At 44.6% G+C, this 12467-nt stretch overlaps 1 protein-coding gene across 2 annotated transcripts in view; it reads right to left on the reverse strand.

Moving 5' to 3' along the window:
* HMG20B (high mobility group 20B) overlaps nt 1-12467 on the reverse strand; it is a 448306-nt gene that overhangs the window by 206377 nt on the left and 229462 nt on the right. For both annotated transcript variants that reach the window (XM_044306263.1, XM_044306272.1), the window contains one exon: nt 8217-8295. In XM_044306263.1, coding sequence (XP_044162198.1) covers nt 8217-8295 — 79 coding nt within the window. The remainder of the gene's footprint in view (nt 1-8216; nt 8296-12467) is intronic.

A 12467-nucleotide genomic window follows, 5' to 3' on the forward strand; every position in this document is an offset into this window, starting at 1 on the left:
ATCAAGCCAGTCGCTCGTTTATTTATATGTTCCAGCTATCTGCTAACTTCATCCGTGACAACGCAATTCTGTTCACGTTCCTTTGTTCCCAGTGAAATATCTTCCCAGTTCTAGGAGCTTCTTTGATTTTGTGCCTCCTTATGTGAGAGGTAGGCCACTGTCGTTGTATTGTGCGGCATTATCCTCAGGTGGTGGTTCTGGAGGGTTTCTTCTGCCACCTTTAAATGTTTCCCACACTGCACTCAGCTCCCTGAAGTTTGAGGATTTTCTGTTTATCGAAAGGGCCCAGGAACCTTGGTAACAGGAGTCCCCAGTTTTTGCACCCCGGATAGACTGGCTGGCATCAATCTTGATCTGGACAAAAGGAGACATCCTCCAGGTCACCTATGATTGCTGCTCACCTTCCACCAATTTAAGGAGGTATTTACGTAGCCTGGAATGTGAACTTTGTGGTCTAGCGACCTTTGTTGTTTGTCCCAGATGTGCAGAATCCAGGACTGCATGGGACGGGAATGCAGGTGCCTCCACATTACTGATGGGATACAGGCTGTCAATGTTCCCAGCAAACTCATAGCCTTTCTCACAGAACAGATTCTCTTCCTCTGGAAGGACCTGATTTTTTTCCCCCAAAGCCTGAGTGCAGGAAGGTGGTCTGCGACTGCGAGTCCAAGACTCCCAAAAACCGTACCCTGGTTGACGGATGTAGCCAGAATTTCTGAGGATTGACGATACAGTCTAGCTCCTTTAGAGTAGATAAAAAGATGTCTAGATCTATTAGTAATCTATCTAGTAATTGATCTACCGTATAGATAGGAGATCAGATTCAGCTCCTTCTGTCTCAAGAATGCGACCATCTCTATCACCAATTTGGTGAATATTCTGGGAGCCGAGAAAATTCCAAATAGAAGAGCCGTAAATTGAAAATGGCAAGTGTTGCCCTACTGGTCTTTTATGGCAAATCTTAGAAATTTTTGCGAGTTGTGGTGGATCCGGATGTGATCGCAAGCATCTTTTCCACAGTACAGACCATGCGTTCTTTTTTTATTAGGGGAATTAGAGATCCCAGGAATTTCATCCTGAATTTCCTGTAAGTAATGTACTTGTTGAGGTATCTCAGGTTTATAATTATACGGAATGATCCTTCCTTCTTTTTTACCAGAAAGAGACTGGAGTAAAATCTCTGACCCTGTTCTGAGACTGGGACCTGAATTACAACACCTAGCCCTTTAAGGTCTTTGATACTCTGCCAAATGCCGCTCTGAACTTTCCTCGACCCCAGATTTGATATCAAAAACCTCCTTGGAGGTACTGAAGAAAATTCTATCTTGTAGCCCGCTCGGACTACTTCATGGGCCCAGGGATTTGAGGTTATATTTTCCTAGGCAGACAGAAAATTCTTCAGTCCCCCCCCCCCCCCCCCCCCCCACTCTGGCGTCATTGTGTCACAACCAGACATCTGAGAAGCTCTGACAGATGCCTTTCAGAACCTTCTCCTTGAGCTTTTCTTTGTTTTGGTTTTCAGTTCCTTATCTCGTTAGTCTCTCACAGCTGTCTTGTAGTTGGACTGATTGTATCCCTTTAAATTCCTCCCCATAATGCATTAGTGTGCGGTTTATACAACTTCCTGGAGAGTGTGTGCATGCTGATCCTATTTCCCAATCTTCTACAAGTTAAGTGTTGTACATTCATTTGTGATTTTATGTTTGCTGGATCCCAGGTGACCCTGACTCCCTCCGTGTCTAGTGTAGGGAGCCGGTGGTCGTGTCCCCTCACTATTGTAGGGTGTTCAGGTGTTATATAGTTGAGGTACGTGGATATGCGATCATCCACCATTGGGGTGTTTGCATAGGCTGAGCAGAGTTAGGGAGAGTGCCAGGTCTTATGCAGGGGTCTCCCTTTTGTTCCTTAGTTTTGGATCCAGTGAGTCATATATTCATTTTGCATCATCTTGTTTCCTGTACACCTTCCGTGACATTATAAACCGCCAAAACCGTCTCAAGCATGGATCCGGTTTCACTTTTGACTGAACGCTTTCAGGATCTTTCATTGGAGGTAGCTGATCTCCGCAAGACTCTTTCTCAGTTTCTAGTGACCGGTTCAGCTTACGCTCATGGAGTTTGCTCTGAGCCTAAAATCTCGCTCCCGGATACGTTCTCCGGGGGTAGTGAGAATTTTGTGCGTTTCAGAGAGGCTTGCAAACTCCATTTTCGCCTTCTTCCCCATTCCTCTGGTGATGAGGAACGGAGGGTGGGGATCATTATATCGCTGCTCAGGGGTAACGCTCAGTCTGGGCCTTTTCGCTGCTGGTGGGGGCACGGCCCCTCCGTTCAGTGGATGAATTCTTTTTAGCCCTGGGTCAGATATATGATGATCCGGATCGTGTTGCTTTGGCTGAGTCTAGACTACGTCTGTTATGCCAGGGTAAACAATCCGCAGAGATATACTGCTCAGAATTTCGGAGATGGGCAGCTGATACTGGTTGGAATGATGCTGCACTCTGAAGTCAAATTTGCCATGGTCTTTCAGAGGGATTGAAAGATGCATTTGCCTTTCATGAGAGGCCTATCTCCTTGGACGCTGCTATGTCTCAGGCCGTTCATATTGACAGGCATCTTAGAGAGAGAGGAGAGATCTCTCCTTCCTGTAATACTCAGTCCCAGGACAGTGCAGTGGTCTCATTCTGTGTGCAGGGGTCTCAGTCGCTGTCAGCCCCTTCTGAGCAGGAGCCCATGCAGCTGGGGTTGATTGCCTCTGACAATAGAAGATTCAGCCCGCATGGGAAGGTTTGTTTTTGTTGTGGAGGTATAAATCATTTGGCAAATGTTTGTCCCTCTAGGAGATTCAGGCAGTCTTCTGGGAGTAATAAAGAAACAAAAAGGAAAAAAATCTTTTAAAAATGTTCCATCTGTTACTATTGGCAGGGTTGAGGCGGAAATTGAAGGTTTTACGTTTGCTTGTAGTTCCCGTTTTGTCCTGCCTGCCAGGGTGGCACTAGAGAGCAAGAACATTTTTGTGAGATTTTTGTAGATAGTGGAGCAGCTGTCAATCTCATTGATAATCATTTCGCGATAACTCATGGTTTCCAGGTATGCACTTTGGGAAAGGATATTCCTGTTTTTGCTATTGATTCTGCTCCACTTTCTCAGAAATCATTAAAGGGCATAGTTCACAATAGAGTAGAGTCAGGGAGAGTGCCAGGTCTTATGCAGGGGTCTCCCTTTTGTTCCTTAGTTTTGCAGTGTCTTGTTTCCTGTACACCTTCCGTGACACATTGTGTATTGCTGGGTTTACTCTGTGGGTTAAGGAGATACCCTTTCCTTTTACCTCATTTTGGGTAACTCCAGCGACCTGACTTTGCTTTCCCTCTGTAGGATCTCTCTTGTCCCTGAAAGGAACGAAAGGGCACTTCCCTCCTAGAAGTTCTATCCTTGCTTCTTTTTATCAGAAGCCTTTTCAAGTATCCTGTCTGGCCCGAAAACGTATTGACCTGAAAAAGGGATAGAACATAATTTCATTTTTGAAGTTTTGTCCCCGGACCAGGATTTCATCCAAAGGGCACGATGTGCCGCATTAGAAAGACCTGCATCCTTGGCTGAAAAGGCTGTTGCAGATTTAAGTAGGGGGATAGAATTTATTATCTCCTCCCCAGGTGTCGTGTTCCTCAAATAGGATTTTAGTTCGTTCAGCCAGAGATACATAGACCTCGCTATTGAGGTTGCAGCGTGTTTTTTTTGTTTTTTTTCTGAGCCGGATGGACATACGCATTGTGAAATAGGTGCACCACCGCTGTGCGCAATAATCAGAGGGGACCCTGAATAATTTGAAGGATGAACTCCAACCCCAAATAAGTGCCATAGAAAAAGAACAATCCCCACAGGGAACTTACAGGAGGCTGAGTAGGAGCATCAGGCTTCTCTGGACGATTGTAGTTCCGGGCCTGATATCTCTTAACACCAGACATCACATCAGTCACACGCAGCTCCTCGTTTTGCCAGCCAGCATCTGAAACACTGCAGGTTGCCCGCCTTCTACGTCACTTCCTGGATGCACCAGAAGTGATGCCATCCAATACACTAATGCGCCGGGCGCTCTTTCCAGCTTAAGCCACCAGGGCCAAGAAGAGGACGCTACCCAGGAAGCAGGCTCCAGATCAGCTCTCCCATCTTTCCCCTGCCCAGCGTTGGTACTAAACCGCCTTCTTAGATACCTATGAGGCGAGAACAGACCCAAAAATTTAGACAGATGGACATATGTATTGCGAAATAGGTGCACCACTGCTGTGCGCAATAATCAGAGGGGACCCTGACAAATATGAAGTGTGAACCCCAACCCCAAATGAGTGCCATAGAAAAAGAACAATCCCCACAGGGACCTTACAGGAGGCTGAGTAGGAGCATGGGCGATTGTGGTTCTGGGCGATTGTAGTTCCGGGCCTGACATCTCTGAACACCAGACCTCAAATCAGTCACAGGCAGCATTTCATTTTGCTGGCTGGCATTTGAAACACTGCGCGTCGACTGCCTCCTACGTCACTTCCTGAACACACCGGAAGTGCCGGAAGTGACGTCATTCAATACACTAATGCGCCGGGCACTCTTTCCACCAGGGCGCTCTTTAAGCCACCAGGGCAAAGGAATAGGACGCTACCCTGGGAGCAGGCTCCAGATCAACCAGAGAGAGCCCTCCCGTCTCTCCCCTGCCCAGCGTTGGTACTAGACCACCGGCAAGCAGGGAGCACCCCATGTCCTGTGGTTCAAGATAAGTGCCACAGCACCCTTCTCCTCACCGGGAGATCCACATCAATAAACGCCAACTTCTTTCTTCACCTTTCTCTGCCCCGGCCTCCGTAGGGACAGGAAACACTGGTGTATGGTGGGGGTGGGACATGTTAACTTTTCCTTGTGGCTGTCATGGTGATGATATGGAAAAAATGATGTTTTAGTGTCTCCATAATCTGAGAGCCATAGCTTTTTTTTATTTTTTTGAAAAATATATGTTTATTGATGAAGTAATTCAGCTTTTTTTATTTTTTGACCTTAGGTAGAGTCTCATTTTTTGCGGGATGAGTTGACTGTTTGATTGGTACTATTTTAGGGATTCTGGTGTTGAACTTTATGTGATGTTAGTTGACAAAAAATTGCTTTTTTTTTTACGATATTTTTATTTGCAATATTTTTATAGAGCAGGTTGATACAAATGCGGCGATACCTAATATCTTAACTTTTTATTTATTTATTTAACTTTAATACAATAATAGCATTTTTGAAACAAAAAAATGTTGGTTTAGGCTTGGTTCACACCTGAGAGTATTCGGTATGCGTATTTTACAGGCGTTTTTAAATTTAGGAAACGCTCGTAATACGCGCATTTTTGTGATTGACAACAGAGGCATTCAATGAAAAACTCTGGGATCTGTGGAGGACACTGTTATGGGGGATCTGTGGAGGACACTGTTATGGGGGATCTGTGGAGGACACTGTTATGGGGGATCTGTGGAGGACACTGTTATGGGGGATCTGTGGAGGACACTGTTATGGGGGATCTGTGGAGGACACTGTTATGGGGGATCTGTGGAGGACACTGTTATGGGGGATCTGTGGAGGACACTGTTATGGGGGATCTGTGGAGGACACTGTTATGGGGGATCTGTGGAGGACACTGTTATGGGGGATCTGTGGAGGACACTGTTATGGGGGATCTGTGGAGGACACTGTTATGGGGGATCTGTGGAGGACACTGTTATGGGGGATCTGTGGAGGACACTGTTATGGGGGATCTGTGGAGGACACTGTTATGGGGGATCTGTGGAGGACACTGTTATGGGGGATCTGTGGAGGACACTGTTATGGGGGATCTGTGGAGGACACTGTTATGGGGGATCTGTGGAGGACACTGTTATGGGGGATCTGTGGAGGACACTGTTATGGGGGATCTGTGGAGGACACTGTTATGGGGGATCTGTGGAGGACACTGTTATGGGGGATCTGTGGAGGACACTGTTATGGGGGATCTGTGGAGGACACTGTTATGGGGGATCTGTGGAGGACACTGTTATGGGGGATCTGTGGAGGACACTGTTATGGGGGATCTGTGGAGGACACTGTTATGGGGGATCTGTGGAGGACACTGTTATGGGGGATCTGTGGAGGACACTGTTATGGGGGATCTGTGGAGGACACTGTTATGGGGGATCTGTGGAGGACACTGTTATGGGGGATCTGTGGAGGACACTGTTATGGGGGATCTGTGGAGGACACTGTTATGGGGGATCTGTGGAGGACACTGTTATGGGGGATCTGTGGAGGACACTGTTATGGGGGATCTGTGGAGGACACTGTTATGGGGGATCTGTGGAGGACACTGTTATGGGGGATCTGTGGAGGACACTGTTATGGGGGATCTGTGGAGGACACTGTTATGGGGGATCTGTGGAGGACACTGTTATGGGGGATCTGTGGAGGACACTGTTATGGGGGATCTGTGGAGGACACTGTTATGGGGGATCTGTGGAGGACACTGTTATAGGTAATCTGTGGAGGACACTGTTATGGGGATCTGTGGAGGACACTGTTATAGGGGATCTGTGGAGGACACTGTTATGGGGGATCTGTGGAGGACACTGTTATGGGGGATCTGTGGAGGACACTGTTATGGGGGATCTGTGGAGGACACTGTTATGGGGGATCTGTGGAGGACAGTGTTATGGGGGACCTGTGGATGACGCTGTTATGGGGTGGATCTGTGGATGGTACTGTTATAGGGGATGTGTGCTATAACACATAGGGCCATGAGGGGGGTATCTTATGCTGGTCCCCCTCATGGCCCTATGTGTCCCCTCATGTGTCCTAAACTGCGCACATAACTGGCTTTGTGTGTAAAGTATTTTACTACTGTATTAAACAAGCTCTCTCCTATTGATAAAATGGCCAGCCTCTGTACTCACTTTCACTATGAATGCACTGCAGCGAGTGTCAGTGAGCTGGCCGGCCGGCCAGCTCACTGACGTCACTTAGTAACGCTCCTAATTCAGGAAGGATGAGCGTTACTAAGTGACGTCAGTCACGCGCCGGCCGGCCAGCTCGCTGCAGTGCATTCATAAAAGTGAGTACAGAGGCTGGCCATTTTATCAACAGGAGAGATCTTGTTTCAGGCAGTAGTAAAATACTTTTTACACACAAAGCGGCGCGTATGTACGCGCGTTTTTAAATTAGCAAACAAGAAACTGCCATTGTCGCGCGTTCCCGCTGAAGTCTATGGGCGAGAACGCGTGACAATACGCCCCAAAGAAGCTCCTGTACTTCTTGGGGTGTAGGGCGTTTTACAGCTCGTTTGTACGCGCTGTAAAACGCTCAGGTGAGAACCATGCCCATAGGGAAGCATTGGTTCTTGCCTGTTGAGCATTTTATAGCGCGTAGGAGCACGCTGTAAAACGCTCAGGTGTGAAGCCAGCCTTAGTGTCTCCATATTCTGACAGCTATAGTTTTATCTTTTATTTTTTGGGCGATTGTCTTATGTAAGAGTGCATTTTTTGTGGGATGAGGTGACTGTTTTTTTTTTTACTTTAAACTTTTTTTTAATTAAAACCCCTTTTTTTTAAAACTTTATTTCTGTTCGACTCTGGGACTTCAACTTTTGGGGGTCTGATACATCTGCAATACACCAACAGGTTGCCTAGGAGACCCAGCCTGGGGCTGGATCTCCTCGGCCACCGTAGAAGGCAGGTCCCAAGGCATTGGGTAGCCTCTGCACGGCATCGGGCTGCCTTGTCACCCATCGGGTCCCTACCACAGCAGCGTGGGGACCCGATAGGCTCCCTCACCCGCCACAAACCTCTTCTATGCCAGGGTCCGTGCTGACTGCAGCATAGAAGGGGTTAATCTGCCGGCATCAGCTTTTACAGCGATGCAAGGGGATACAGCAGGGGCCCGACTATCAGGGATTGCCAGGACCCTGCAGTGATCGGGCGCGCACCGCTCAGGTGCCCACCCAATCACCATGACGTAATAGTACGTCCAAATGCGGGAAGTCACTTGCGTCAAGTGTCGGGAAGGGGTTAAGTTCAGTTGTTTCAGGTGTAGACACATATTTGACTGATAATGTGCAATAAAAATGTATTACATAAGTTCTCAAGATTTCTGGAGATGTAGTGACTTTTAAATATTCAACCTGCAGATTAGTAAAAAAAAAAAAAATTAAAGGAATAATTAAATAGTCACCTTTGTTATGGTCCAAGAACTCTTCTGTAAAAATTGGAACATCAAAAGCAGAAAGAATTTCATTCTGAGAATCTGTGGCCTGAAAATAAAGATAGTATGCTTTAATGATGCCACAGACAACCCAAACGATCAGAGAGCTGAATTTTGATTTGGACATAAATCAGCATAGAGGAAATTTTAAGACAGAAAAGATGGGGGCTGGAGGCTAAGCAGCCAGAAAGCCAGTCTGACAAATACAATGCCTTGAAAAAGTGTTCATTTTTTTTTTGTACAGTACACCTACAAAGGTAAATGTATTTTATTAGTATTTTATGAGATGGGCCAACACAAAGGTAGCAAGTACAGTTTGTGTGAAGTAAAAAGAATACATGGGTTTCAAAATTTTAAATAAATCAAAATGTGAAGTGTGGTGTGCATTTGTATTCAGCCCCCTGTATTCTGATACCTCTAAATAAAATACAGTGTGATTAATTGCCTTCAAGAATCACCTAATTAGTGAAGAGAGTCCAGAGTCCTATGTGTAATTTATTCTTAGTATAACTACAGCTGTTCTGTGAAGGCCTCAGAGGTTTGTTAGAGAACATCAGTGATCAAACAGCATCATAAAATATCAATAAGCACACCAGACAGGTCAGGGATAACGTTGTGGGGAAGTGTAAAGCAGAGTTTGGTTAGAACAAAAAAAAAGGATTGTCACGAAAGCCATTTTTGAAAGCAAGCCATAAGAAGTCCCTTTAGGCCCCTTACAGACGAGCGTGTGCGGATTAGGTCTGGATGCGTTGCGAATGTGTTCAGTGAAAAGTGAGTTATTTCGCAAACCGAGTCAGTTTTGCCTCAAGTTCAATTGTTCAGTTTTTATCGCATGGGTGCAATGCGATTTAATGCAACCATGGGAGAAACCATCCGTGAAAAACACATCACATCTGCACTTGCTTGCAGATGCGATGCGATTTTCACACAGGTCCATTTACTTCTATAGGGCCAGCGCTGCGTGAAAATCGCAGAATATAGAACATGCTGCTATTTTCACGCAACGCATAAGTGATGCATGAAAACGAACGCACATGTAAACAGTCCGGATTCCGTGCGGGTGCAATGCGTTCGCATCACGCATTGCACCCGTGCGAAATAATCGCTCGTGCGAAAGGGGCCTTGCAGTTTGCCACAAGCCATGTAAGGAACACAGCAAATATTTGGAAGAAAGTATTTTGGTCAGATGAGACCAAAGTTGAACTTTTTGTCCTGTGTGGCAGAAAACTAACACTGCACCGTAAAACAAGGTGCCAGCATCATGCAGTGGGGATGCTTTTCTTCAGAAGGGACAGGGAAGCTAGTTGGAGTAAATGGGAAGATAGGACACTAAATAAAGGGCAATCCTGGACGAAAACCTCGTAGAAGCTGCATAAGATTGGGGCAGAGATTCCCTTTCCAGCAGGACAATGACCTAAACAAAGCCAAAGCTACAATGGAATGGTTTCGAGCATATTCATGTGTTAGAATGGACCAGTCAAAGTGCAGACCTAAATCCCATTGAGAATCTGCGGCAAGACTTGAAAATTGCTGTTCACGGAAGCTCTTCCTTCAATCTGACTGAGCTTGAGCTATTTTTGCAAAGAATAATGGATAGAAATTTCAGCCTGTAGATGTGCAAAACTGATAGAAACATACCCCAAAAGACTTACAGCTGTAATTGCAGCGAAAGGTAATCCTACAAAGTATTGACTGGGGGCTGAATACATATGTCACACTTTCCAGATTCTTATTTAAAACCATGCATCATTTTTTCCCCTTCATACACACTTGCTACTTTGTTTTGCTTCACATAAAATCCCCAAAAATACATTTAAATTTGTGGGTGCAATGTGAAAAAGAAGTGGAAAAGTCAAAGGGGTATGAATGCTTTTTTCAAAGCACTGTACCCCTCTTATCTCCATTCTTTCGTTAGATCTGTGATTAGTGACCACACTTTAGGGCTCATAGACGACCGTATATTCAGTCCCGTTCATTTCGATATGGTCACAAAATATATACGGAAAAGCACACCATGTGCCATTTGCATCCGCATCTGCACCTGTTTCACTGCCCAGCAAAGAAGACAGACATGTTATATTCGTGTCCATTATGTGAACCAAGATAGGACATTTCTAGAGAAGTTTGAAAAAAAAAAAGGTGGCATGCACACAGCCAGGATCCCTGTTTTGCGGATCTGCAGGATATTGTCGTGTCCACAAGCCCTTAGAACTAAGTGCTTAACCCCTTAGGGACACAGCCTTTTTACACCTTAGGACCAGGCCATTTTTTGAAAATCTGACCAGTGTCACTTTAAGTGCTGATAACTTTAAAACGCTTTGACTTATCCAGGCCATTCTGAGATTGTTTTTTCGTCACATATTGTACTTCATGACACTGGTAAAATAAAGTTAAAAAAAATATTTTTTTTTGCATAAAAAAAGTCAAATTTACCAAAAATTGGGAAAAATTAGCAAATTTCAAAGTTTCAGTTTCTCTACTTCTGTAATACATAGTAATACCCCCAAAAATTGTGATGACTTAACATTCCCCATATGTCTACTTCATGTTTGAATTATTTTGGGAATGATATTTTATTTTTTGGGGATGTTACAAGGCTTAGAAGTTTAGAAGCAAATCTTGAAATTTTTCAGAAATTTACAAAAACCCAATTTTTAAGGACCACTACAGCTCTGAAGTCACTTTGCGAGGCTTACATAATAGAAACCACCCAAAAATGACCCCATTCTATAAACTACACCCCTCAAGGTATTCAAAACTGATTTTACAAACTTTGTTAACCCTTTAGGTGTTGCACAAGAGTTATTGGCAAATGGGGATGAAATTTGAGAATTTCATTTTATTGCCTAATTTTCCATTTTAACCCATTTTTTCCACTAACAAAGCAAGGGTTAACAGCCAAACAAGACTGTATCTTTATTGCCCTGACTCTGCCGTTTACAGAAACACCCCATATGTGGCCGTAAACTACTGTACGGCCACACAGCGGGGCGTAGAGTGAAAGGTGCGCCGTATGGTTTTTGGAAGCCAGATTTTGCTGGACTGGTTTTTTGACACCATGTCCCATTTGAAGCCCCCTGATGCACCCCTAGAGTAGAAACTCCATAAAAGTGACCACATCTAAGAAACTACACCCCTCAAGGTATTCAAAACTGATTTTACAAACTTTGTTAACCCTTTAGGTGTTGCACAAGAGTTATTGGCAAATGGGGATGAAATTTGAGAATTTCATTTTTTTGCCTAATTTTCCATTTTAACCCATTTTTTCCACTAACAAAGCAAGGGTTAACAGCCAAACAAGACTGTATCTTTATTGCCCTGACTCTGCCGTTTACAGAAACACGCCATATGTGGCCGTAAACTACTGTACGGCCACACAGCGGGGCGTAGAGTGAAAGGTGTGCCGTTTGGTTTTTGGAAGGCATGTTTTGCTGGACAGTTTTTTTGACACCATGTCCCATTTGAAGCCCCCTGATGCACCCCTAGAGTGGAAACTCCATAAAAGTGACCCCATCTAAGAAACTACACCCCTCAAGGTATTCAAAACTGATTTTACAAACTTTGTTAACCCTTTAGGTGTTGCACAAGATTTAATAGAAAATAGAGATACAATTTCAAAATTTCACTTTTTTGGCAGATTTTCCATTTTAATATTTTTTTTCCAGTTACAAAGCAAGGGTTAACAGCCAAACAAAACTCATTATTTCTGGCCCTGATTCTGTAGTTTACAGAAACACCTCATATGTGGTCGTAAACCGCTGTACGGTCACACGGCAGGGCGCAGAAGGAAAGGAATGCCATACGGTTTTTGGAAGGCAGATTTTGTTGGACTGGTTTTTTTGACACCATGTCCCATTTGAAGCCCCCCTGATGCACCCCTAGAGTAGAAACTCCATAAAAGTGACCCCATCTAAGAAACTACACCCCTCAAGGTATTCAAAACTGATTTTACAAACTTTGTTAACCCTTTAGGTGTTGCACAAGATTTAATAGAAAATAGAGATACAATTTCAAAATTTCACTTTTTGGGCAGATTTTCCATTTTAATATTTTTTTTCCAGTTACAAAGCAAGGGTTAACAGCCAAACAAAACTCATTATTTCTGGCCCTGATTCTGTAGTTTACAGAAACACCCCATATGTGGTCGTAAACTGCTGTACGGGCACACGGCAGGGCGCAGAAGGAAAGGAATGCCATACGGTTTTTGGAAGGCAGATTTTG

The sequence above is a fragment of the Bufo gargarizans genome, chromosome 1 (genome assembly GCF_014858855.1).
Source record: "Bufo gargarizans isolate SCDJY-AF-19 chromosome 1, ASM1485885v1, whole genome shotgun sequence".
NCBI lineage: Eukaryota > Metazoa > Chordata > Amphibia > Anura > Bufonidae > Bufo > Bufo gargarizans.